General features: G+C 45.9%; 2 protein-coding genes across 5 annotated transcripts in view; both read left to right on the top strand.

The window, feature by feature from the left end:
* MEGF9 (multiple EGF like domains 9) overlaps positions 1–12,219 on the top strand; it is a 50,208-nt gene extending 37,989 nt beyond the window's left edge. The window contains exons 5-7 of the mRNA XM_039388462.1: positions 2,215–2,358; positions 3,240–3,512; positions 7,318–12,219. Of these exons, the coding sequence (XP_039244396.1) occupies positions 2,215–2,358; positions 3,240–3,512; positions 7,318–7,772 (872 nt within the window). The 3' untranslated portion in view covers positions 7,773–12,219. The remainder of the gene's footprint in view (positions 1–2,214; positions 2,359–3,239; positions 3,513–7,317) is intronic.
* A 3,496-nt stretch (positions 12,220–15,715) lies between these two features.
* The window catches only part of CDK5RAP2 (CDK5 regulatory subunit associated protein 2), a 72,250-nt gene continuing 60,915 nt past the window's right edge, over positions 15,716–27,050 (top strand). For all 4 annotated transcript variants that reach the window (XM_027729898.2, XM_027729896.2, XM_027729897.2 and 1 more), the window contains exons 1-8: positions 15,716–15,787; positions 15,944–16,011; positions 17,941–18,008; positions 21,785–21,895; positions 22,387–22,463; positions 23,214–23,334; positions 25,151–25,302; positions 26,262–26,424. In XM_027729898.2, the coding sequence (XP_027585699.2) occupies positions 15,735–15,787; positions 15,944–16,011; positions 17,941–18,008; positions 21,785–21,895; positions 22,387–22,463; positions 23,214–23,334; positions 25,151–25,302; positions 26,262–26,424 (813 nt within the window). In that variant the 5' untranslated portion in view covers positions 15,716–15,734. The remainder of the gene's footprint in view (positions 15,788–15,943; positions 16,012–17,940; positions 18,009–21,784; positions 21,896–22,386; positions 22,464–23,213; positions 23,335–25,150; positions 25,303–26,261; positions 26,425–27,050) is intronic.

Below are 27,050 nucleotides of genomic sequence, written 5' to 3'. Positions count from 1 at the left end.
ACCTTTTGTTGATTTGACAAAAATATTATTATTTTTTTTTTAAATTTTCCTCCATCTGGGGGTGGGGGAACCCAACAAAACCAGAACAGAGAACAGTCAATTAAAGATTAGATTTGATACTTAATAAATAAGGAGAACACTCAGCTTGCTTTAGAGGCTGCACTCTGTGTGACCTCCCCAGCTTTGCATCGACTCTATGTAGTCTTTGTCAAATTTTCAAGGTTTTTTTTTTCCCCATTAATGCTGTACTTTGGGCTCCCTCTGCCGGCTCTGCAGCTGGTTCCTGCTTGGCATTGCTCTGTCCAGGAGGAATATTCAAAATTACTGGGCATAAATAAATAAACTGGGCAGTGAGAGCTCCCCAGGCGACAGCACTTCCTCCGACACGACCCTTGCACCCCGTGGTGTGTCTGTGCAATCAGGTGGGTTGGTTCTTCCCAGCTGGGGTACTGTGAGGTCTGATCCTTCCTGAGGGCATTATTGGGATGAGAAGTGCTATTAATTATTAAGGCTTTCCACAGTGATACCTGATGGCAGGCCTGTGCGTGCTCTGCAGGGCTGAGCAATGTGCTGACTCATGGAAACGCAGCCATTTTGCAGGGCTGGTGGGGATAAATGTGAGTGATTTCTGCCCATGGGAAAGGCACTGGTCCTGAAATGACCAAGACTGTGCAGACAATGCAGGTGTGATTCCAGATTTATGCCCCCCTTGATGCCTGTGGAGGACAGTCCAAGGCACCTGTGCTGTGGCCGGGAAAATGAACTTCCCATGAGTTGCCCTGTCCTAGGAATCCATCCTGCTGGAACAGCTGATCAGGGTTTGCTGCTGGAGAAACTGAGCCCAGCAGATAATTTTCCCCTCTAACCCTGACATCTCTCCCACAAAAACCACTGGCTCGTGTCTGACAGGCTGCTGAGGGAAGAGCAAACAGTGGGTGGGAGCTGACGCCGAGCAAGTGTCTGTAGTCATCAGGGTGCTGTCAGCGCCCTGCTGGGGGTGAATCAGCTGCTTCCCGGGTTTGCTTCCTGCCCTCAGCACAGGGATTGGCTGCAAGGACACTCCAGGCTGGCTCAGGGATGCTCAGCTGCAGAGTCATCGCTGTGGAAAGAGAGGCACGGGAGCCATGCAGTGTGCTGGGCTTGTGAGGGAGCCAAACTGTTCCGATATTAATAAGAAAATCTATTGTGGGCTTTTTAACAGCCAGCATTAACCTAAATCAGGATTTTTTTCCTGTGGTTGGTGTTGATATGAGACTTTTCCATCCCCCAGCAGCGCTGCTGGATCAGCTCAGTGAATCTGTGCTCTCACATGAGGTGAATATGCTGCTCTGTGCCACCCTGCTTTACAGAAGGGGGCTGTTGCCTTTGCAGAGCGTGGTACTGAGATTTAATCACACAAGCTTCCCTCAGCTCCCTGCCACCTCACTGAGGAGCTGGCTGAATTACAGCGTGTTCCTGGTGATGGATGGGCTTTGGATAGAGGCTGTGCTTTCGTAACTAGGGAGATTTTTCTTCTCTGGTCACAGTGGTATCAAAATGCAATTTGGAGGCCATTAGGACACAGCCTCTGCTGAGACACGGCACGTCAACTTTCTGATTCAGGGGCTTCCCCAGGAAGGGGAGGTGGCTCATGTGAGCCCCCAGTTCTCCTCTGTTCCTCTGGGAAGGTCAGTGACTCGCTGCTGCCTTCTCCTGTGTTGGGGATGGAGAAGCTGGAGCCACGCTGGTGGGATGGAGCAGTCTGTCCCCAAAGCAGGATGGTGGCACACCCTCACCCCTCACCACCAGCTCTGGGGTGTAGGAAGAGGCTGTGCACAAAAAAACCCGAAGACATAAACCCGAGGGACCCCTTGTGGGGGTGGGAGACTTGAAGCTTCAAAATTCCATCTCACTGGTGCAAAGGCAAACTGAAATTCCTTTCCTTGAGGAGAGTTTAACGTTGGTAGGCCCTGTTTACCTGCAGTGACCTTTCAGTGATGAGCTGTGGGGCCTCTCTTCTGGGGCCACCTGCTTTTTCACATGATCTGTGTGTGTGGAACGAGGGGATGAGCATCAGAAGGTCATAAGAGGCCAGGATCATGTTTTGGCCAGAGGGCATCCCAACCCACCTGTGAGCTCGGATAATTGAGAGCGCTCCACGCGCATTCTTGCTCCAAATGTTCTGCTCCAGTTCCTGCTGCTGAACCATTGCCTGTGCTCCTCTCCCTTCCCCAGGCACCTGCCTGAACTGCCAGGAGAACACCGAGGGGGACCACTGTGAGCTCTGCAAGGAGGGTTTCTACCGCAGCGCCCATCCTGCCCACGCCTGCCAGCGCTGCCCCTGCTCCACCGTGGCATCCACCGGCACCTGCCGCTTACGTGAGCCTTTTCTTTTGCTCTAATTCCTCACAATGAACGTTGCTCTCTTCTGTTAAGTTGCCCCTCAGAGTGCATCAGCCCAGTGAGGTGTTTTTTTACAGCCTGTGAATCTCCTGTTTGTGGGCACCTTGTGGAAGTAGCTCCTGCTGTGACGTGTCCCCGGTGCTTGTGCTGCCTCTCGTGAGAGCGGCTGTGCAGTGGAGGGAGCGTAGAATCGTAAAATCATGTCAGCTGGTTTAGGTTGGAAGGGATCTTAAAAGTCTAGGTCTAACTCCCAGTGTGTTGCTGCAGCCTGCTCTGAAGAACCTGCAAAATTTTGCAGAGAGAAACTGCTGAGCCTGTGGCAACCAGGAGAGGTGCCCATGTAGCCATCCATACCTCTGAGCCTGCTTCTGAACATCTCCATGGGACTCCAAGTAGAGATTCCCCAATGTAACTGAGAGAAGTCATGGCTGTAATAATCATATGTATAACTTTTTTTGATACTTCCTTAATCAGTTTTGCAGTCAAGGCACTTCTGGCTTCTTATAGGCCAAAAAGTTCTTGCAGATGACAAGCATTCCCGATATAGTTCCAGCTGTTCTCTGAAATTGCCTGTTTGAGACGGAAATATTCAGGAGTAATGATCTCTTTCCTTAGCAACGTGCTGAGAGTGCTCTGTGAGGCTGGTGTGAGGCATCAGAGACTCCTAAAGCTGCTTTTCCCCCTAGGAACAGAGAAAAACTGCTGCAGTTCAAAAACTGTGTTTCCAGCTCAAAAACTGGAGTCTGGTTAATACTTGGGTGCTGCTGATTTTTGTCAGAGTGCCTTGTGGGAAAAATCCCCGTGCCTCTTGCAGAGGGGCTGCGGCACATCCCTGCTTTCCTTCCTGTGTCCCCCAGAGCCTGGCGAGACCGTGCCGAGGTGTGACCAGTGTAGAACGGGCTACACGGGCCTCAACTGCAACCAGTGTGACAAGGGCTACTACAACTCCGACAGCATCTGCGTCAGCTGCAAGTGCAGCGGGAACGTGGACCCGGCGCGTTCCCCCAGCGTGTGCCGGCCCGACAGCGGGGAGTGCATCGGCTGCCTCTACCACACCGCCGGCTTCCACTGCGAGCGCTGCGAGGAGGGCTACACCAGGGACCCCGAGGGCAGCAACTGCACCAGGAAAGGTAAAACAGGCTCCTCGGGTCTGTCAAAGCCCCCTGTGCAGCTTGGAGAGGGAGTAGCGTTGGTTGTTTGCGTTGGTTTAGGTTTATCTGGCCTGTGGTGGAGGGAAGAAAGTTGGATGTTTGTAATGTGTTGGTGCCTACTGGCCCTGAAGTGTGGTCTGATTCCAGACTGTGGCAGGCACTGTTAGTGAATAAGCTGGAAAAGAAAACCCTATTTGCAGTGAATTTAAATGTAGGTTTTCAGACTTGCATTGCTTGATGTCATAGTGCCCAGTGAACTGTCCTTACTGACTGTTCCATTCCATAGCACTGGCTGGTTCCCTAGGAAGGCTGTTCTTAATGTTATCACTCTTCACACCCTGCAAACAAGAGCTGCTTGGCCCAACTTTAGGTATTCTGTGTTTTTTTTTCTTTCTAAATGGGGAAGCCAAAGCTCAGAAAGGCGAGATCCAAACTTTCAGAGAGAGTCAACACCAGAATTTGCTGGTAGCGGTTCTGGGGGTCTCATCAGTCTCCAATCCACTGTTTGTAGCATCTCAGGTGCAAACTCTGGTGCTTAAAGGGGCTGCTGCACAGCAGGAGAGCTTGGACTAAAATGAAAGAAAATGATTCTGAAGTTGCTCCTTCAGTGTTTATCTGGAGGTTGGTCCTTACATTGGATCTTCAGCTCCATTCGTGGAAATATTACTGGTGTGATGTATTAGATGAGGGAACCCAGAGTGCAAGGAAGTGTCTGGGTATAAATTCGGCCTTATCACCAACAGAGATTCAATTCAGATCTTCCATCAGGAGCTAATGTGGTTTTTTAGTCCCGTGCTGCTCTCTGGACATGTAATCACAGAGTCCTTCCCTGCTCAGGGAGGTGATCAATACAGCAAAGTTGGAGGCTCATTAGCTGTAACAGTGCTGTCATGCAGCTGGAAACAGCACTTTTGCATCAGCTCATCCATTACCTCCCCCTGCACAGCTCTGGCTTTGTGCAAAGATCCACATGACCTTGCTCCATTAAAATCCATATATATGGCTTTGCTTGTGTACTTGTAGCTTTCACCATTCAGTTTTATTTTAATGGCATTGTTATAGGCAGTTCCTGATGTGGGGGAAGATTGTCGCCTTTCACAGGGACTGGGACATGCTCTTTGAGCTTTCCTCTTTCCCTGACACTTGTTTTTCCCCTTTCTTATTAAGCAGTTAAAAATGTGTGTGGTTTCTTTCCCGTTTCTTACACACAAATTGCCTAAAAGTTGACATGCTGAGGTACTGAGCATTGACTAGTTTTAGGTTAAGATTTTCCTAAACCACGAGTGCATTGGAGTGGCCTAGTTCTGAGGGGCTTCTGGAGTGAAATCATCACCCAAGTTGTGTTTCAGTGATGGCAGCTGAAATGAGACAGCAGGTTCTGCACAGCCTGAGCAAAGCTAAACCCAGCCCTGGGTACCCACAGAGCCTTAAACCCGACCAAGATTCTGATGGTTTCAAGGCTGATGGAGAGACTACTCCAAGGACGTGCGGGGTGACTAAAGTCAGTGTTTCCAGCCCCAGAGGGGATGGTGTTCCTGCTGCCATGGTGAGGCAGAGCAAGGACTCAGTGGTGCAGTGTGGCTCTGTGCCACCCGGGAGCTGGCGCGTGGGCTCCCGCCGGAGCTCACTCCTTGCAGGAGGCAGCAGAAGCTTTGCCGAGCTGGCATCTCAATCAAGCAGCTGGATGTGATGCTCACGTCAAAGCTGCCAAAGCAGCCCATTGAGCAAACAGCTGCTGCTCTCAAGGAGCTGCTCTGGGACATCTGGAGAGCTGGCACGGCCCCGGGAGCGGAACAGGCAGCGCCGTGGCACGGCCCTGGAGCGACGCCGCGGCCGGAGCTCGGCACTGCCCGCCCTGTCACCGGGAGCTGCAGGAAATGTCTTCACCCAGGGCCTCCGTGCCAGCACTGAGCTGATGCTGACTCACAAATAAAGCCCAGAAAAGTGCTGTTTCCTTGCTGGTGAATCAGCCATTGTCTCTGTTCTGTTTTTTTCCCTAATTATAGCTGCTGGCGGGGCTTGCCAAGGATTGAGTGTTGATGAAGGAATTTGGGGAGGATGACTGAATTCCTCATGCCCTTTCCCCAAAGTCAAAGGTTTTCCAGGAACCTCTTGCTCATGTCATGTTGCTTCCTACTGCAGAATTCTGCCCATTATCCTATAGAGAAACACCTTCTGGCATTCAGCATCCTGAGTATCCTTATCAGCCTAAGGCAGGACCTGCAGATAATAGAGGAGCTGCTGCAGGGAGGGGACTCTGAGCAGGAGGCTCCATTAGGTGTGTGATGCCCATTCCAGAGGCATTTCTTCATTGCATGAACTGGGAACGTGACAGCCCAAAGTTAACTCGTGGGAGTTCCCCTGAGGACCCGTGGCAGGAGATGTGCTGAGTGTTTCCAGCTCCTGTTGCCACTGGAGATGCAACTTAGTGCAAAATTAGTCCTTCGGAAGTGACTCTCCTCCTCAGTCATAATTAGTAGATGTTCAGGAGAGCTGGATCTGTACAGCACCATCAGCTCTAATTGCTGCAGCTGTACGTGGGTTTAAAATGAAGTTGCTTTTCCGAGAGCAGGAAGAGAGTGGGAAAGAGGGTGAAGAGAATCCTGTGGAGCAATAGGTGTAGAGAACATTCTGGCTGATTGAGGCTTCAGCTTCTGGAGGGTTCCTGCTGCCTAGACTTGAGAGTCTAAAATAGATCAGGTTATTCATGTGAGGAAATGCTTTATTAGTTACTTTTGTGAGCTTAATACTCAGGATTTATGGTGCTCTCTGAGGCCTGTGGCTCAGCTGTTTTGATGCAGGCATAATGACTTTGCATCCCAATTATGAGATTTCCAGCGTTGACTTGTCACTGACTCCTAGATCTGAGAAAGTACTTATCCCGTGGCTGCTGGAAGCAAGGCAGGTTCTTGGATATTTAGTGCCAAGAAGAAGGCAGAGCTCGTGGCACACTCTGGTAGTTCCCATGTTCTTTCCCATCCATGCTCATGTGGCAGCAGCTGAAACCAACACGGGATCCCAACTGGCCCCTGCTGTGTTTGAAAGCTCCATAAGAACATCCACAGTCTTTTTTTTGTTGTGATTTGGTCACCTTCTGCTTCTGGCTGTGCAGGCAGGGGGTTTCCGTGAGGTTTGTGTACAACTTCCTCACTCAAAAGCAGAACTGAGGTTTTTTGCCCTTTTACCTAAAGCAGTGCAAACACTGAAGCCTGTTGCTAAAGGCTGTGATGGCTGAATACTTGTGGTTCATTTTCTCAGTTTTGATCTTCTTGTTTGTACAGGTAAGACAGAAATAATGTCATGAAAATAATCCTGCATCTGGTGCACTGGTTGTGAGGGGTTTAGGCTCCTGGAGTTGCTGTGTCCTCCCAGCCTGACTGTGCAGCCACACAGACACCAAGTGACACGTTGGTTCAGAGTCTAAATGTGCTGAGCTTGGTAAAGCCCCGTTTTCGTGGGCTGAACAGGAGCTGGGCTGGGTGACTTGCTCTCATCACAGGCTCATGTATGGAACACTGAATCCTGAGTACTTCACTTATCCCTCCAGCACCAGATTTTTCATAGGGATGCTTCAGTCCATGGGCACTTAGCACACAGAATTAGTTTAATAAACCACGAAACCCAACCCTGGCGAACCATTTTGTAAACTATTTTAAAAAAAATACCAGCTTTAACAGTGTAGACTTAATTGCCATAATAACTGACATAAATGTCAAATCTGTTCTGTTTGTGTTCGATTCCAGCTTAGCAGATTTTTATTGATCATTTCTTATTTGTTTCGTAGAAGCTACTCTTGGCCCAGAAACAAGGGAGTTTACAACTTCTGCTCCAAACACCACCAAGGCAACATCATTTTCCACGGCAGTGCTGAACAGTACGTTGTCCCCAACAACTCTACAGACGATATTTCCCGTCAGCTCCTCTGACAACAGCACCTCTGCCTTCGCAGACGTGTCGTGGACTCAGTTCAACATCATTATCTTGACGGTGATCATCATCGTGGTGGTCCTGCTGATGGGCTTCGTGGGCGCCGTCTACATGTACCGTGAGTATCAGAACCGAAAACTGAACGCTCCTTTTTGGACCATTGAGCTCAAGGAGGACAACATCAGCTTCAGCAGCTACCACGACAGCATTCCCAACGCCGACGTGTCGGGGCTGCTGGAGGACGACGGGAACGAAGTGGCACCGAACGGACAGCTAACGCTGACGACTCCCATGCATAATTATAAAGCTTAGGAGCGATCCAGCTATTCCAAAGTTGGCTTCAAAAAGCTACAGGGCTTGTGGAAGGGGTATCAGGATCCGTGCCAAGGCTCCACGCAGAGGAATTTGCTCTTCAGATACTCTGATGCTGGGCGTGCTGTAGCTTGCAGGTGAACAGAAGGCAGTGTAGTACATCCGAATTCCAGGTAATGTGGTGAAATGCATTCAGTGTCCTGTTCTCCATAAAGATCCATAGAATTCACTGTTGTTAAACACTTGATTGTGCTGGTCTGAAACATTTTGTAATGAAGAGGTGGTGGGGTGGACAGAGCAGAACCCCCGTGAGGAATCAGAAGCTACTTCGTTTCCAGCCAACCCAACACTTGTGTCTGCATCCTTTAGTTTGAGAAGTAGCTCATGAAGTAACAGTGGAATTTCAGGAAACAAACCTTTTAGAAAGGCATCATTTTAGTTCCTGATAGAAATTTGTTTGAAAGGAGGACAAAAAAAAGGGAAATAATTGTTCACTGTGCTACCAAAAGGCAAGTAGAGGAGTGAGTTGCACACTTGAAAAAAAGTCACCATTATCTGTTTCCACTAAGCAGGGAAACAGGATAAAAATCATGAGAACATTTAAATTAGGGAAGAGACTAAGCTTTTCCCTTTCTGAGTATTTATACAGGGTGATGATGCTATTAAAGCATAGCAATCCAGTTTTTTCTAGAAGGAGTTAATGAACTTGTATAGTTTCTGTGCAAGGGAAGACGACAAGACATCTCAGGGTTGCCGTGTAAAAATAAAAGCCAGGCTTAATACCCTACCCTGATAGAAATGGTGTGTTCTGTATATAAAATGTAATATATCTTCTTGGAATTGTATTTGTAATTATTTGTAAAAAAGACAACCAAGCAACCAAAAAAACTCCCCCAACGACGTAACCATGAACCCCTTCCCAACCTCCCCTACTCCCCAGGTCATGTTTTATCCTCTAGATTTTAATTGTACAGCGGTTAGTGGCATTAAAACAAAAACAAAACATGAGGATTGTTTAAAATAATGTAAATGAGATGGCAATATTGTTGGAGCTGGGCCTCTGGCAAACAACGACTGCTTAAAGCTTTTCTTCTAGTGTCATTGAATAACGTTCTTTTTTAGAGAAAATGTGAGTGCTCCCTACTTGCATCTGTCAAATTTTGCCATTCCTTTAAATATAGAGCGAATACCAGTGTTGCCATGACTAGGGCCGAGTAGGTGTCCAAAAATCGGATGTACCAATCTGTTGTTTGCTTTTAAATCTCTATCCAAAATGCAAATTCACTGTCACGAACACACTGAGAGCCTGGTCTCCATGGCTGAGGTTCTCTGAAGCAGCTGCTCATGGGGTGAAGGGATCCCATCGCCACCTCTGATGGGGCAGATGTGCCAGAGGGCTGAGTGCAGCCTCCTGGCCTCTCGAGGGGCAAAAGCAAAGGTCTCCTGGGTTTGGGTGGAGACAGCTTTGAGATGAGGAGCTCACAGGGGCAGATCTGCACTTCGAGGCTCAACAGGTAAAAGTGTACCATGGGTGGTTTCAGGAGTTTAACGTAGCACAAGGTGGGGGGGGAGTCAGCTGTCAAACAAACCTACAGGGAACGGGTTTTAGAGAGTCCCTTGATTTCTGTGGGAGGCTGGTGGGCTGTTTGCAGAGGGAGAACACCAAACAGGCAGCACAGCACAGGGAGGTCACACCAGGGAGCTCCTCAGCTGGTCCCTGCAGCCTGTGAGCCTCAAGACGGGGGTCCCACCCCTGGAAATCAAACCATTGCATTGAAACGGGGCATGGAACAAATATTTCACCTCACTCCTGCCCAGCCCCAGAGCTGCAGCTGTGTTGCTGTTCGTGGTGAGGCTTCACCAGCAATTAATGCTGAGGTTCAGTGAAGTACCTGCTAAAGGTCAGCAGGAGCTGGCGGATGCATCCTCAGAGCCAGGCAAGAGTGGGTATTTCTCCAGGTGAAAAATGGTGGGGAGAATGTGGTGGTTATTTATTTGATTGCTGGTGCTGCGTGGAGGCTTTTCTTACCTTTGGAGGCTTGGGGGGGGGGGGAAATAGGTGCTTTAAACACATGCACAAAGATGCCATTTCTGCCTCAAAATTTGAATTGAAGATGAGGCACGAAAAGGCAGGAGGGAAATAGTTGAGGTTGACCAAGGGAAATGGTGAGGGCAGAGTGTGGAAATGCATATAGGCCCAATGGGAAAGCTGCAGTTGCCTGCTGTGGGCCTGGGTGAGGTTCCATAGTTTAGGTAATAAATCTGGCTGATGTCATTCATAATAGGGTTACTTTTAGTAATAAAACGGGGGAGGACTGGAGGAGAAAATCTGGATATTGCTAATCCTGGAGTTACTCACGGAACTCCTGAAGAGCAGGGTGGTGCTGAAATACAAAATTTCCTAAAAATTGTAATTATGTAGCATTGCTAATCTAGTGATACACTTGCACTTGGTCACTTCATGGGGTAGGGCAAGGTAATTTAGGAAGTGTTAGTTTTGGGGAGTGATACTAGAGGGCAAAGTGAAGGACAGACTGTTCACTTTAATGTTTCTAAAATACTTTAGTAGATCTTTTAATCTCTGCCACAAAACACCTCTTCCTCAAATTTTGGTGTGACTGGGCTGCTTTGTAATGGGAACAGACTAGGATTTTTGTCTCACTGTAGAAATAAGGACCATCTGCACAAGCAGAGCGTGGGCTCAGGTGCTGAGCCCTCCTAGTCCCTGCCTGCCACAGCACAGGAGGTGTTGGCACCTGGGCTGTTTCTGACCTTCAGAGCGCTCCAAACACTCTGTGTTTGGGCAGAGGAGGAGGTCAGGATGCCCTGCAGTCAGGATGCGAGGGGGGGGCAGTACAGCTGTTGTCTGTGGGTTGCACATCTGGATGAAGGGATGTAGGTGGCCTGGCAGGTGTGATGGGAAGCTTGGTTGGGCAGGACCTGGCTGCCCAGGCTTGGATGGCAGAGGAAAGCACAGGATGTCCTTTAGCAGGGCACAGCGAGGATGTGGCACTGGCACAAGGCTGGTTAGATGGGAGAATGACTCAGCAGGGACCCACCAGCCACCTCCTGCCACCCAGGCCTTGGCACTCGAGAACAACAGTTAGAGGAGGAGGTCGATGCCTCAGCAAGGAAAGAATAAACAGCTTTGTGTTTGCCTTTGGTGATGTGAGACCAGATCCTCTGTGCTCTCATCAATCATACCTGGCAGCACAGAGGGGAGGAAGAGGCTGAGCTAGCTCTGTCTCTACTCAGCTCTGACTGGAGGGGGTGCACAGCTCAAACACCTCTGCTGGGTAATGAAGGTCACCAAGACCATGACCTGTGTCATTGCTTGTCATGAGGCTTCCCAGGTGCTCAGGTTATGCCCTGTTGGGGTAGGGGCAGGGGCAGGTAAACCAGAAATGGACTCTCAGGGCTGCTTTGAGGCCCAGCTCAGCAGCCAGTGAGGCAGGGGGAGGCATCTTGTAGGGCTGAGGTGACAGTACAGGTACATGTGGCATTCCTGAGGGGCCACCGGGCAGCACCTTCTGCCCGGATCCAGCGGTGAGGATGTCCCAGAGAACGGGGTCGTGGTGTGGGACAGCAGCTGCAGAGCTCAGAGAAGGCACAACAGGGCAGGGGAGGCTGGGTGGGTGTGGGAAACCACCTCAAGGCACGATCCTTGGGGTCATGAGGGCCGGGCTGGTCCGTATGGGGTGAGCCCAGTTCTGCAGTAAAGGCGAGAGGCCAGACTGGAGCAGGTAAAGGGCACAAAGGTGTGTCAGGCCTGGGGCAGCCTGGGGGGCTCACGGCTGGGGAGAGCAGTTGGTGAGCACAGAGTGCAGCAGATGTGCAGAGAAGGGATTGGGTTAATGAGAATAGATGATCTCGAGTCTCGTGAACCGCCGTGGCTGGAAATAGCTGCGAGGAGCGCTGGCCCTGGGGAGCTGTCAGGAGATGTCAGCCCCTGGAATGGTAATTCCCTTGGGCCAGGCTGAGCAAACTTAGCATTTAGGAAAGAGGAACGGATGTGTTGAGCATCCTTCAGGTATGCTGGGTCAGTTAACCACTGCTGTGCAGCACTGTTACCTTCAGTGTTACAGGCAATGTAAACGTGGCAGAAAGTTTGCACAGTCTCCTTTAAATAAAGGGTATAAAAATACTTTTCTCTTTAAAGTGAAGTTTTAGAATGAGCTCCCACAGGACTCTGCTCTTTGTGTGTCAGAGGAATGGATTAAAATAAGAAAAATGTGGGCCTTAAAAGTTGTACTTGCTCCCAACTGAAACCCATCAGTCTCACTACACGTCCAAACACGGCGTCTCCCAAGCATATGCTATGCTTACAAATGCATTTCTAAAAAGAAAAAAAAAGTGTATGATTTGAATATATGTCAGAATTTATACAGAAGAATGTTATTTAAAATGAATAAAAATAAATGTATATAATTTGTATCTATGCCACTTGGATTTTTGCATCTGTGGTTTTGTTCACTGAAGTTCAGCAGGAGTCTTTCCAATGACAGAAAGGATTGAATCTGATCTCATCCTGGTAATGATATTTGTTCCAAGAGAATTATTCCTTCATTATAGCCCTGTATGTGAGATGAGAACCGAGGCACAAAAATGTTTTTTAACATCAGATATCCGTAAGTACAGTTGACATCCTGTGTCGGATAATCCAGCTAAAAAATGAGTCCTCTGGTCTCTTGTGTCTGCTGTGAACCATCCCAGCCCTCAGCTGCTCACACTGACATGTTTCGGATCTCCACAGTCAGTGTCTGTTCTCCCACTGTTTTCTATATCATTCACACGGACACATTTTGTCAGAGATGTGAGTCATTAACAACAAAACCCTCAGAGCAAAGCTAGAAATGGGATGAGGATATTGGATCAGATCTTTCTTTATGACCACAAATGTCTTTCAAAGGCCATTTCTGCTATAGATACTCAGAAATCCACATGTGTGGCGTCACTAGTTTTGAACACTTCGGGGAGTGTCTGTGGAAAACTTGTGTTTCTGTTTCTGTTGGCAGCGTTAAGAAATTAATTTATTTGCAAATACAACTGCTAAAGGCTCAGCTTTTCTGCTGAAAGCTGTGTCTGACTCTGCAGCCCTTATTAAGCAAAGAACTTGGAGAGGTAAGGCTTCATAAACTGGGCGAGCACTTGGTTTTAAGTGTTCATTCAAATGTTTAGCTGAGCCAGAGCTATATAAGTAAGGGCCACAGCGGTGGAATTCCAGGGAGTTTATTAGGACCTGATTTGCATTAGCAGAGCAGTCGGGCTGTGTATGACTTAAGTTAGGAAGAATCTTGCTGGGAGCTGTGAGAGGAGGAGGCAGAACTGAGAGCTGAACCAGGTCCCCAGAGTGGAGAGTGAGAGCCGGGGGGTGAGGAGGACCCTGACAGTGACATCCACCCTCCTTGTGCCACCACAGCACAGCACAGTGAGCAACTGGCTCTTGTCCTGCTCCAGGGCAGCTTGTGCTCGACTCATCCCTACACTACACTCACCATAAGTACTTCCTTCCCAGACTGTCTTTAGGGACTCTCTTCCTGAGGTGGGAAGGACCTCGGGCTTCCTTGAGAAGCAGGGAAGTTCCAACACAGCTTCTTGGCATGAGGATTTAGTGTAATCTCCCCAAATGTGCTGCTAATTAAGCTAAGTTTAAACAACATTAAGCAGATTATGAGAAGGCAAGTTGTTAACTGCTTCTAGAGGTATTTCCCAGGCCTTTCTGCCCCCTCAGCTTCCTCGTGCTGCTGCAGGTTTCAAAACATTGTGCAGTGCAGTAACCCAGGGAAATTTCCCATCCTATCTGTCTGTATATACATAGACTTATAAAATCCTGGAATGTTTTGGGTTGGAAGTAACCTTCAAGATCATCTGGTTCCACCCCCTGCCATGGGCAGGGACACCTTCCACTAGACCAGGTTGCTCAGGGCCCCATTCAGCCTGGCCTTGAACACTTCCAGGGAAGACAGACATGGGTATATCTCTATATATCCATATCTTTATCCATTGGACAAACACTTCATGAAGCACTAAACTTCACAAGGAGGGCCCTCCTGATTTCCTTTTGAATGTTGGACATGGACCGTGGCTCTGCAGACAGAGGTGCTGTGTGTGCCCACAGCACACGAGCAGGGAGTGGTTTGCTCTGTACATGTGGCTGATGGACACTGATTTAAACACATGCATCAGATACATCACACCTCACTGAAACCTTAAATAAGAGCAAATTGGTATCATCCTCTCGATGAATGGACTCATTCATTTTATGAAGACCTGCTCTGTAGAGAAGGGAAGCCACATTTCAGCCTGGCTGGTCAGATCTGGTGCCATATGGCAGACGTGATTTTGTGAACTTAACTTCATCTTGGCAGAGGCCACTGCAGAAGGGTCCCAGTCACATAACGTGACCAATGTCTCCGAAAGTCTGTCATGGGGGAGTTGAAGGGACCAAACATCCCTTGGGGTCACGAGAACCCAAAGGCAAAGCGTGAGGCATGTCCAATTGGAGATGGGATTAAGAGCCTAGTTGTGCTGAGTAGTACCTGGCATTTCCTGGCAGTCTGAGGACTCTGACAGCTGCACCATCCTGCACTTGTACTCATAAAGCTGAAAGGATGAAGCAGGGATAGGAAGCCCACCGTGACCCTACACACCCAGAGCTGCAGGGGCTGCTGCCACCAGCCTGGGGCGTTTGACAGGTGACAGCATCAATCAGTTCTGAACAGTGAGATGGTGCAGGTGCACAGAGAAAACAGAGCTCACCAGGCACAGGACAACTGGGGATGATAAACTCACAGAATTACCGTGGCCCATGGTCAGCCCTTTTCTGTGGCTGATTTCCTGGCCGGGTAAAAGTCCCTTTGAGACAGCCCAGAGGATGGAGAGTGAAACCTGACACAGTGAGTGAAACCTGACGCAGTGGTACCGAAGAGGAAACCAAATCTAGAAGGGGAAACCAAATCTAAGGCACACGGTTACTCCCGTGGGTGAGGTGAGTGTCCCGCTGGGACGGATGGAGCTTCCTCGTCTTACATGGAACACTGAGAGCCAGTCCCGGCACGGCGACGCTGTAAATACTGCAGGGAAATATTTCAGTCCTACACACAAACAGCTCCCAAATAATGAATTCAAAAGGAGGGCAAGCAGGATGGGCAGCAAGGGGGTGTCTGAAGCTCCACTGGCTCCGGCACCGTTACTATGGCCGTGCCCTCGGGGACACGGTGTAGGAGGGGACACCACAGCATTTAATCCAGTGTAGCATTTCCAGCTGTCGATATTCTGAAATGTTCAATGTAATCGCATTTTCTGCCCTCAAAAGGCGGGAGAGCCGACGTGCTTAGACCTTTGCTTCACAAAAAAAACCCCCAACAAACCCAGATTGTTTCAAAATGAGCCTGCGTGGATGCTGACAGCAGCTGGCTTCGCCCCTGCCAGCTCCGGAGAGCAGCGATTAGAATTTGGAACTAAAGCGTCATTATTTCTCCCGCCAAGCCTGATGACGGCTTGGCGCTGCGGGGGGAACATGGAAACCATCAGCTCCAGCGGCTCTGCCAGACCCGGCAGGAGCCCGGGGCCGTGGCGCATCCCTGCAAAAGCCTCTTCCAAAGGGGTATTTTTTGGAGCGGGGCGCGGGGAGCGGCGGGGGTCGCTCTCGGGCTCCTTCCCTCACTCAACATGGCGCCCGCCGGCTCCCTCCCCCTTTGCCCATCTGGCACCCGCCCCGCTCTGCCCTCAGCCGACATGGCGCCTTGCCCGCCCACCTTCCCCCGCTGCCCGCAACAAACATGGCGGCTCCCATTCAGTTTCTATAGTGCCCGCCCTCTACGCGCCCCCGCGGCGGCTTCAGCGGCTTCAGCTCTGCCGACGTAAAGATGGCGGCGGCGATTGCGGGCGTTTGAATTCCAGGGAAGCCGCCAAACCCTCGCACAAAGGCGGCGGGAGCGGCAGGAGCGGCAGGAGCGTCCCATGGATTCGCTGCCGGGGGAGGACCCCACGCTGCCGCTGGCGCTGGAGGGCAGGTACGGCGGGGGCTGCGCTGCGGGGGCTGCGCTGGGGCGCGGGGCTGGGCCCGCCGGCCGCGGGGTCAGCGGGACGAGCCCCTCCGGCGTTCGGCTCTCAGCGCTCTCCTCCTCCTCCTTCTCCTCCTTTTCCTCCTTCTCCTCCTCCTTCCCCAGCGCCAGCGCCTCCCAGCTGCCGGACATCTCCCGCGGGGACCCCCAGCCCGGCCCGCCCGGCGGACAAGGTAAGGCTGGGTCTCTGTTGGGGGAACCTTGCGGGAGGAAACCTCAGCCCTGCGGGAAAAAGAAAGGGGCAAGAAAAATCGCTTTTAAGTGATGTGTTTCTGTGTAAGCGAAGGGCTTTTAGGGCCAGCGGCTGCCGCCGTCGCTGCCGTGAGCTCCGCTGCTCGCGGTCATCGCGGCTCGCAGCCTTACATAAGACGATCAGCGATTTTGTGGAGCGCGTACTTAAAATGCTTGGAATATCCAGGCAGGCGATGCTGCCCGGCCGTGCTCCGCTCGGCGGTAGGGTTGTTACGCGCTGTGCATCCTCCGGGTCTCTGTTCGGCTGTTCAGTTCCCGCCTGCCTGAAGATCTAGACCCGGTGTCTCGGCTTTTATCTAGTCGTGCATTAAGAAACCTTCCTGTCCAGTTCCTCTTGAACAGGAGCTGTAATCCTGTGCATTTTTCTGTATGATGACCGTAGAGTCACAGACTGGCTTGGGTTGGAAGGGAACCTTAAAGCTCATCTCATTCCACCCCCTGCCATGGGCAGGGACACCTTCCAGTAGCCCAGGTTGCTCCAAGCCCCGTCCAACCTGGCCTTGGACACTTCCAGGGATGGGGCAGCCACAGCTTCTCTGGGCAGCCTGTGCCAGGGCCTCACCACTCTCACAGGGAAGAATTTTTTCCGAATCTCTACTCTAACCCTGCCCTCTGTCAGTTTAAAGCCCTTCCCCTTTTGTCCTGTCACTCCAGGTCCTTATGAAAAGCTCCTCCTGTAGCTCCATCAGGTTGCCAGGTGCCATGTAACTGTTCATCCTCAGGTGTGGGAGACTTGCTTGAAACACTTATTTTAGAGTAAAATGTCTGGACAATACCGGTTTGAAACCTCCTGCCTCTGTTGTTTACTGTCCTGGGCTCCGTTAGGGTCAATTTCAGGTGTCTGTTTTGGTTTTCTTTATGAATGTGTTTCTTTGTGAATGTGTTTCTTTATGAACGTGTTGACTTTCTTTATGAATGGCTGACTTCATGGTATAGGTGAAGTAGTAATTGAAGCTAAGATAAATCAAATTAGATGGTTTACCAGGAAGTTATATTTACTCACAGAAGGAAGCAAATATAAATTACGTACTCGTGCTGCTCTGTTGTGCAACTGCTCAAGGAAAGCTGCCTTGTGAAACTAATTAGACTTTCAAGATGTGAAAACCACTGACTCTTTGGGTAACTTTTAAGACTGCTCTACACAGCTGCACAGCAATTTTGGAAGTGATTTAAATGAAATATTTTCTTTTAGTTAATATGAGAGTCAGTCTGAGTCCCCAGCTATATCTTCTTTATATTTAAGATGATGTAAGTGCTACATGTTTTATACATTGTCATTATTCTGAATGGAAGTTTAGTCTCTCAGATTTGAGTGGAAATAAGTTATGCAGCTCTGTTAAATGTGGCTGCTGCAGAATGTGTGTGCAAACAGAACTTGTAGATTCAGGAGGGATTAAATTTTAGGAATGTAAATCCTGGCCGTTTCCTCTGTTTATCTTTTCCTTCAGTCTGAGGTTTAGGCCTGTCCTGTGACCAGTGAGATACTGAGAGATTTGAATTGCTTTCTAGTAAATTAATGAGAATTAATTTAATATGGGATTCCTCTGTAGTTGCTCTGAGGACTTATTGTTGTGAGTGCACCTCACATAGCCTAATTTCATCATGGTTTAAATGGGTGATGCTGGAATTTGGGAGCTTAAGTGTTAGCTTATTGTGATCAGAAAGAAATCTAGATACTCCTTAGTAGCACTAACATGAGATGTAAACAAGGGACAAAGCATCATCGCCTCCCTTGCTTCCCAAAAGGTGTTCTTTTATTATGTTTAGATTAGTGTAGACTTTGCCAAATTAAAGCTTTTGCTTAGGGATTCCGCTGTCTGAACTTGTTCTGTCTTTTTAAATCTGTCTAGTGTTGCCAGATGTGGCAGAAGATACAGTCTCACCAACTCGAGCTCGGACCATGAAGGACTATGAAAATGTAAGCAGACTGTTAATATAGGACTTGGTGACAGATTTATGGCCAAGATATTCCCAGCATGCTGCCTGAAGTGTTGCCTCTTGGGGTCAGGTTTGTAGCTGGTGTCAGCTGACACACATCTGTTGGAGGTGTGGCCAGGTGGATGTCCCTGTCTGTGCTTTGAACCTCCGTTTCTTAAGTGTTGCTTCCAAAACCGAGGCAGGAACTTGTTGCTGAGAGCAGCCAACTGCTGCGCTGAAGTTGTGAGACAAAAATTGGCACCCTCTGCTCAAAACTTCCTGCAAATCACCACAAGCACCAGAGCTTGGTTTGCACATCTGCTGTTGATTTATTTCAGGGAGGCATCAAGTTTATTTTCATTTAGGCTAGTGCAGGTTTGGCTTTTTAATTCGTTGGCTGCGGTATGACGCTTTTAACTTTATAACTGTGTACGAGAGCGCTGAGAATACCTCTGTTGTAAAGGTCTAGTGTCATTGTGACAGTTCTGCAGGCAAAATTATTTTGGCACTTACTAGAATATAAAGGAAAACATTAGGTTTTTTAAAATATATTAATTGTATTAGTTGTTTAAATTGAATAAGTTTATATCTACTGAACCATGATTTGATTGGGGTGTAGCTGTGTTGTGGGACAACTTCCCTGTTAAATGTTTTGCATTTTTTCTAACTCTAGTTCTTACTGTGAGAAGAAGCTCTAGCTTCTTTTAGCTTCTAGCTCAAACCTGAAATGTTTGAGATGACTGCTGCAGATAAAGGCTGTGGCTGCTGTTTTTGGGCTGTGTTAAGTGTCTGCAGTTTCAGGGCACTGCTGTAGCTGCTGTTATCTTTTGTGGCATTGTTTTTGAAATGAGTGCTTCTTCTAAACTCAGTTTTTTGTGGCCTTATATCCCCCTGAGGGGAAACTATGCTCTTTGCTCAGAATTTAAAGCTTGTTTTGGAAAGCCTTGGTGAAGGATGTTTTTTTACAGTCTGTATCTATTTCTCTTTCTCTTTTGTCTGCTGGGGTAGACAAAAGACATTGCCTTGGCATTAGAATAGGCTTAAAATCTTTTACTGTGATACATCCCAAAGACCTCAGTCTAGAATATACATTCTGCAAGTAGGTTATTGTCTGCAGGGTCCTTTTGCACGGGGAAAAAAAGTTTTAGCAGGGAGGAAAAATCTTGTTATGTAGGGAGAAAGGTCACAGGTCTGTCATCCTGGTGTCTACAGACCCCTCATGTTAAACTGAGCTGTTAAACTTCTCATGGGATAAGAACTTCTATGGATGCCAGCAGTGTAATGAATCTCAGAGATCCGTTCAAATAAAGGAAGAAGAATCCATTAAACACAGAGATATTTCTATAAATATGGTATTTATTTAGGACATGAGAAGGATGTAGTTAAAACAGTGGCTTAAAAGAGTGGCTTTGGCCTTGCAGCTCAGAGAGAGCAGGATGGATGTAATGGACCAAAAGGTGGATCCATGTAGGAAAGGTCCTTTTATGTTTAGACTAGGAGAAGGTGCTGAGCTGGAAAATGTTAGAGGTGCACATTTTTGAATTATTTATGGTGTGTCTCACTTCCTTGCAATGTAGAAGGAACCACCTTGTGATAGAAAACATGATTACAGGGGCAAAGTGAAAGGATTTCTAATTGAGGACCTCATTATGGGTTATTAGGTGCTCATGGATAGAAAGAGTGATGGGTATTAAGGTAGGGAACTGAGTAATAGTAATTGTGGGTTTTTTCTTGTCTCTCCAAGCCCACTTAGAGTTTTGCTGTCTTGTAAAAAGGCCTCTGCTGGTGAAAACTGTGTTGTGCTGTGAAACCACAGCTGCTGCTGACAGATCCATTTGGCATGAAAGTGGCTCTGTACAGGCAGGCTGGGAAAGGAACTAATCTGAGTTAGGATTTGCTGCCATGCTGTCCATGGTGTGGATTGTTTTGTGTAGTGTGTGTATCATTGTCCTAGTTTTCATTCCTTTTTTCAAATACAGAAATCAAAATGCATAAAGGAATTAAAACTTCAAATGCATAAGTTGAGAGAGCTACCATTAAAATCTCTTTGCAGTGTGAACTTGCTCACATTATACATCTTCTCTTTTATTAAGCAATAACTTTTTAATTGTAGTCTGCCTGAATTAACTTTCATCTGAGAAACAACATCAGAGACGACATTTGTTTCACTTCTTGGTTTATGGTTGCATAGTCTGTTTTATTTGCCTTTTGGAAATATTGCCCTTAAGCTCTTTGGTTTATTTCTCTTGCCACTGAAATACATGTGACTAAAATCATGGTATGCTGAGTTCTTTTGATATTGTTTTTTCCTTTTGACTCAGAAATCTATTGAATGTGTGGAGACTAACTAGAAGTTCAACTGATATAAATTCAGAGTGTCTTTGTTGCTTGGACTTTTTCTGAATGAGCAGAGACTGTTAGGAATGATCTACTGACAAGGTGTGGGAATGAGCCACAAAGTTTATGTAGTCAGTTGGATTTTCAGTTGCTTGGATGATATTCACTTGTGTGAATAATGACAAGGCATCTTGCTGGGCAGGGATTGTTAAACTGAAGAATTGTTTGCAGATGCAGGTTCTGAGTGCAGTTACAAAAAGTAATCTTAGGTTTCACAAGCCAAATATTTTAGAAATTGTATTGCTAATAATTCTTACAAATGGCACTGTACAGTTCTGGAAAAGCCTACATAAATATTTTATTAGAAGCTCTGTAACATATTAGATTTCCATTTGCTGAAAGCATCTGGCAGGGGACACGAGTCTTATTTGAGTGAATGTTTTATGCTTAGCCTCTTAAAAAAATTTAGAGGGAGACTCCTTTCTTTAATGAAACCATCAACTATGTTACTGCTTCTACAAGGAAGGTTAAAAATGATAAGCAATTTTTTTCTCCGAAGAATTGCACTATGAAATATGGGATGGGATAAAGGTTTTATTGGTGTTCGATTGGGCTTATGTGCCTTGTGTGCTTGTGGCTTTTCTTCCCATGAATAAGATTACCTTGGTCCCATGAATGAGGCTTCCTTCCCAGGCTTTCCCTTAGAAAATATTTGTTTCAACATAATGTCTTATATTCTGTTCAAGTTCCATCTTATAGAAGAATTGCCTAATATTTTTTTGGATACTTTTTTGTCAAGTCAGTCAATGTTTTAAAGAAGGAATATTCTAAAGAGCACTGTCTGCACTACAGCTTGTATTATATATTTTTAAACAGTACTGTTTTATAGTTGTTATTTGCTTAAGTGCTGTGCAGGGCTAAAAATAAACAAAATGTTATCATAAATGATAACGTCTCAGACAAACACACAACATTTATGTGTGTGCCAACATGGCTATGTGTCTTAAAACCAAACTAAAAGACAAATCTCCAAACATTTAGAAGGGATAGGCTGGAATGGGATTTCTTCTTGTTCAGGTGAGAAATGGAGTTGGGGAAAAAATGTTATGGCTGAGATGGTGGGAGAACATTATGTTCTGTGCTTCGGGCTGAAGCTGTAGGAGACAGAAACCTGTTGAAAGGCTTGGGGTATTTATAGCTCTGTGGGTGACACAGTCTTAGAGGGAAGGATGTTTATTTGGACTTGGGTGTCATATGGTGCAATTAGCACCTTCACAATTTAATATATATGTGTATGTGTATCATCCACATGTTTAATTATGTCCCGTGGGTTGGATTCCAGTATTGCACTGTGGAGAGCAAAACCAAATTCTGTAGTAGTTTTTACTCTTCATTTGAAAGACATCACATAATTTGCTCATTTTCTTTCTTATTTCACAGCAAATCACTGATCTGAAAAAAGAAAACTTCAACCTGAAGCTTCGTATCTATTTCCTGGAGGAGCGAATGCAGCAGAAGTTTGATGGTCCCACTGAAGAAATATATAAAATTGTATGCATTTAGATTAATTTCATAGTGCTGTGTATCTTTTTGAAGAGTTTGTTTTGTGGGGAGGTTGCCTATTTCACTTAAATTTTGAGTCTTTTTTTTTTTGTTGTTGTTGTTGTTGGAAATGGCATCTGTCAGCTTCCAGGGCAAGGAGTTCTTTGTACAATTACATACAATGAAATAATTCGAAAATTGTTAAAAACCTCTCCAGCTGATGCAATCAGGTTTTGAAAGGAAAAGAAACAAGAACAAACATGCATGGAAACCCTAGAAATTCCCAAGTTGAGGTGCAGTACTCCCCATTAGAGCAGTTAAGTGAATCCTTAATACTTTTTGAGATTTCTGAAAGGCTTGAACCTTGCAAAATATGTCTTTCAGAAGCTGAAATGTCTCTGTGCTTTTCTTAGCCCAGTGACACTTTACATTTGCTGGTCCAAGCAATAATTAATCTACACACTGCCAATAACTTTTGGGTTTTCATTCTCTTGCCTTAGAACATTGAGCTGAAAGTTGAAGTAGAAAGTCTGAAGCGTGAACTGCAGGAGAGAGAGAAACTACTCATCAAAGCCTAGTAAGTACCAGAATATTTCTGGATGTCCATTACTTGGACTTGTTTCTATTTGGTTTTTTCCTAATCCTTTAGGAATAGGAGGATTTAAAGGAGTATTTTAAGGGTACTTATCTATAAATGTCTGGTTCAAAACTAATCCAGGCTGGCAATGACTGACAGCTGTTGACTGCTCCATAGGCCTCAGTTGCAATGGAATTTTCTTTGTTTTCCTGAGGACCAGATCGATTTTTGTTTGGTCTTTCCAGGTGGATCAAGGGATATTGCTGGGCTTTGAAGGGAACCTTGCACAAGGTCAAAGTAGCAAGTGAAATTTAGGGATCAGTAATATGCAAGAGGTTATCCTGTGTTTAGTAAGGAAACACTACCTGTTATTCTCTCACAAATACTGAAAAGGCAGCTGGAGAGATCTCAGCATCTGCATGTCTTCAGTTTATTCCAGTGCTGCTTCCTGTAGAAAATACAACTCTACTGAAGGCTTGATACTGTATTTTAAAGCTTTAAAAATACAAAGGAAATATTTCACTTTTTCATCATACATATAAAATGCTTCTTTATCCATTGTGACAAAGCTCGTGCTCAGATTATACCACCCAAATTGCCATATTGTCTGTGGATGTTTGTATTTAACCTTCAAGTGACAAGCAGGTACAGATACAATGGAAGATGCTTGAGCATAATTCATCAGCCACTGGCACTTGAAATGTTTTCCACTTTGATATGCAATGGGATCTCTGTGTTGCTGCCTTTCAGCAAGGCAGTTGAAAGCTTGGCCCAGGGTGGTGATGCTGAAGTGCAGCGTGTGAAAGAGGCACAAAAGAAGATGCAAGAGATGGAAGAGATGTTGACTGGCAGAATAAACCTTCTGGAAGAGGTGAGTGACCAAAGCTGAAGGAATAGTAAGGAATCAGTGCTGTCTTTGTGGTGTTGTCTCATTTTTGATATTGTGATCTACCTATATTTTCATAATGTCTTTTTTAATTCCTCACTGTCTGTTGTTGAGACAGTTTATTCCTGTATTTATGGTTGAGCCATCACTGATATCTTTGCAGAACTGCTTCATGTTTCCTCATTTTTTTAGTGTAGAGGCAAAAAAAAAATTCTTTGTATGAATAACATGCTTCCTCCAAGCGAGGAGAAGTTCAGTTCCTTACAAAGAACAAATCTGATATTGAATAGTCTGTGCTGGAAATGTTTGTGCCAAGTTCTAGAAATACAGAAGCTTGTGGTTGGTTTGCATCACTGACTGTCTACAGTTCTCTGGAGAAGTGAGATTTTATAGCTGTGTTTGTGAGGGGGATCCATGTCTGGTGCTTCTTCTGTAAGTAAGTAGAAATAGCACAAGTGGGTTAATTCCCATATTTGCTTTTCCATCTTTAAAGAATGAACTGGTCAAGGAACATACTAGTAGCAATCTCCTGATCATAGTTTTCTGTCGGGATCACAGAATCCTGAGTTGTAAGGATCATCCAAGTCCATTTATAGCAGTGAGCTCCTTCAGGGAGGAGGGAATCTCCATGACCTTTTCTTCTCTTTAATGCAACTGGAATTTCTGAAAGCATTCTTTGTGCTGTTGGATTGGTAGAGAAGTTCCTAAATTACTTCCTCTGTACCAAACCAGCCAGCCAGACTGGTGTTCTCAGATCTGACAGGTAGAAGGGCAAATATTCCAATCTCGTGGAGATGGAGTATTTTCTGTAGCCTGGAGATAGTGTTGGCCTCTGACATTAATTTTAGTGTTCTTATGAATGTAAACACTGCAGTGTGGTGTTAGTCACTGGTTTTCACAGCACATGTAATTATACAGATCTAGGTAATGCTAACAAGGATTAATTTCCTTCAGAGTTCTTGATTGACAGATGAATGTTGGCAGAACAGCTTTTCAGGAGAGGGGTTGAGTGGGGAAGTTCAGTCGTGAAGGAGCTTTTCCTCCCCCTCCCCCAGAGAGATTCTTTTTAGTTTGGATCTGAAGGGGAATTACTTATTAGGCTACAAGGGGGCTTTTATTTCATAGAAAGCAAAATTGGGTGAGCACAGCAGGGAAGCTTACAATAGAAAAATGAAGATCTGAAACAAATTTGATGTAGTGGAAGGCGAGTATAGTTTTTTTGGTGTTCCCTGTCTCTGTGAGTTGGGTCACCCAGAGGAAGTTGGCTGGAATCTCTGGGTCTTATCTCCATTTCCTTTGCTGTTCAAGAGAAAAATGTCTGGTTCATACTTTATCAATTCTTGCAAAGTATTATAAATGATGTTGGGAAGAGTTCCAATTAGCTACAGTGAGCCTGGGAATATTAATTTTATTGAATAAAAAAGCCCTTCTTTAACCTCTTTAATTTAAGTGTAGCAATTTATTATGATAGAGGGAGGACAGTGAGACAAAACCAAATTATAATAGCTAAATCTAAAACCATAGCATAGGGGCACTTTTTTCCAGTTCTGCTATCAGTTAGGATATTTCTTTTTTTTTCTTTGAAACAAATTTCCCTTCTTTCTGTGCCACAGAAAATGGATTAATCTTGAAAATGCAGCCACAGAGTTCAGAAGCATTTGTAAAGCCATTGAAATACTTGGTAAAAGTTCCTAAATTAAACATCCCGACATATGTTTGGTAGAAAAAAAACTTCAATATGTGAAAAATTTCATGAGCATTTTGTTCTTATAAGCATCAGGATTGTGTGCTTTAATTACAGAATCTTAAAGCTGCCCAAGAAGATGTGGAGAAAGCCATGGCAATGACAGAGAAGGAGAAAGCTCTGAGAGTGGCAGCTGAGCAGAAACTTTCTTCAATTATGAATGCCCCTGCCAAGGATGTGGATATGGTTACAGCAGCTGAGAAAGACAGGTCAGAACCATTGCCAGTGATGTTTCTGACTACTGGAATTCTCTATTGTGAAAGTGTGAAGAGCTGACATGGGTTTAGGTTTTAATAGTTTGGTCCTACCCTGGGATACAGGAGCGTCTCTGACCATCTTACCTGCTCAGCTGGGACATGAATGGCAACACAGCAACCAGTTCACATGCTACATGTAGCAAAGCCATCTTTAAAAGTTGTGGGAAAGTGTAAAAGGATCAGGATGCTTGAGACACCAGCGTGTCCTACATTAAAGCCTCTTTGTAACTTTGACTCACCTCCTGCTCGCTGCTTTCTTGAGCTGTTGCTCAAGAGAACTTGACTGAGCCCTTGGTGTTCATGCTGTGGTGTTTGTGTGCTCTCAGTCCCAGGGATGTGCCTGGTGAGGGTGGTGAATTTAATGGGAAGAGAAACACTGTGTTTGAGCTTTGTGGGTTTGATTGTTCTTTGCAAAGCACCAGCTGTGGGTTTTTTTGGCTGGTAGCTGGTAAGGTGTGTAAGTTGTTCAATAACTTTAGATGGGGAAAGTGTATAAACCCAAATCTCAGTAGTTTGGAGGATTGTTTTTGCTTTTATTTTAGATGTGTAAGGTAAACTACATGTGGTGTTTTGTGGGCAGAGAAAGGGAGTAGATCGGTAAGGTTTTTGTGTGGGTTCTAAAGGATAATGTAACTAAAATATTGATGTTTAAGTGTTGACATCTGAAGTGATACTGGAGGAAAATAAGAATGAGCACTTTGCAAATAGCTCAGCCCTGTTTGCTTGCTTTAAAGTTACATCTCTTTTTGTGTTTCTCTGGAGGGAGAAGGAGTTGTGAAAGTCTTCCCCTAAATTTTACAGGTATTGTCTGGAGTCTCCACCTAGGGAAGTTGTCTGCAAGATTTACTGCAATGACTGAAGAGTTGGTGGTAGATGATGCAAGATTAATATTAAAACTCTTATCATTTTAGACTTATAGAGCAACTGAATCTGTCTCTGAAGAGTAAAGAAGCTCTAATTCAATACCTCGAAGAGGAAAAGTCTAAGAGTGGATCTTATGATGGGAACTTGTCAGCAGAAAAAATCAGAGAACTTACCATTGCTTTGAGGCATGAAAAAGATAGTGAGATAGAGGTGAGGAAACTGCTTGAACAGTTACATGTTATAAATCTCGTGTGGGGTAGGATTTTAAAGGTTTTGTGCATGACAGTATGTGAGTGACCTAAGCCAATTTTTAAAAATATTATTTCCTCCTTCCTTCTCCTTTTCCTTACCACTCACTGGTTATATTGTGGTTTGGGGGGCAATATTCATCTTTATTATCCATTCATTCAGTGAGAGGTTGTGTTTCCCATTGCTTTTATGCCTGTGTTATAGATACTGTGCAATTGCTTTACAGAAGTATATATTAAAGAAATACTAGATGTTAATAGATCCCTCACTAGATGACATAACTGCTGTAAAAGTTAAGAATGTGACTTGAGAGTTTGTTCTTGGAAAGTGTCTCTACTGTTAGGGTCTGGAAAAAATGCTGTGGTAAGGGAGGTAGGCATAAAAAAATCTCATGAAATAAAGTGGAAGTTTAGCCTTTGGCTTACAAAAGGTGCAAGAGTCAGTCTTATTTCACTTGGCTCTTACACAGGAAGGCAGATATCCTGACAGCTGGAATGCAGAATCAGGTCCTGAGGCTTGTTATCTTTTTTTTTTTCTTTTTTTTCCCATTAGTTATTCAAACAAGAAACTAAAGCTGGCAGAATTAG

Source organism: Pipra filicauda, unplaced genomic scaffold (genome assembly GCF_003945595.2).
Source record: "Pipra filicauda isolate LSUMZ 115617 unplaced genomic scaffold, ASM394559v2 scaffold121_size3267253_pilon, whole genome shotgun sequence".
Classification (NCBI taxonomy): Eukaryota; Metazoa; Chordata; class Aves; order Passeriformes; family Pipridae; genus Pipra; species Pipra filicauda.
Note: the sequence above shows the minus strand (reverse complement) of the source record. Positions and strands in the feature narration are given on the sequence as shown.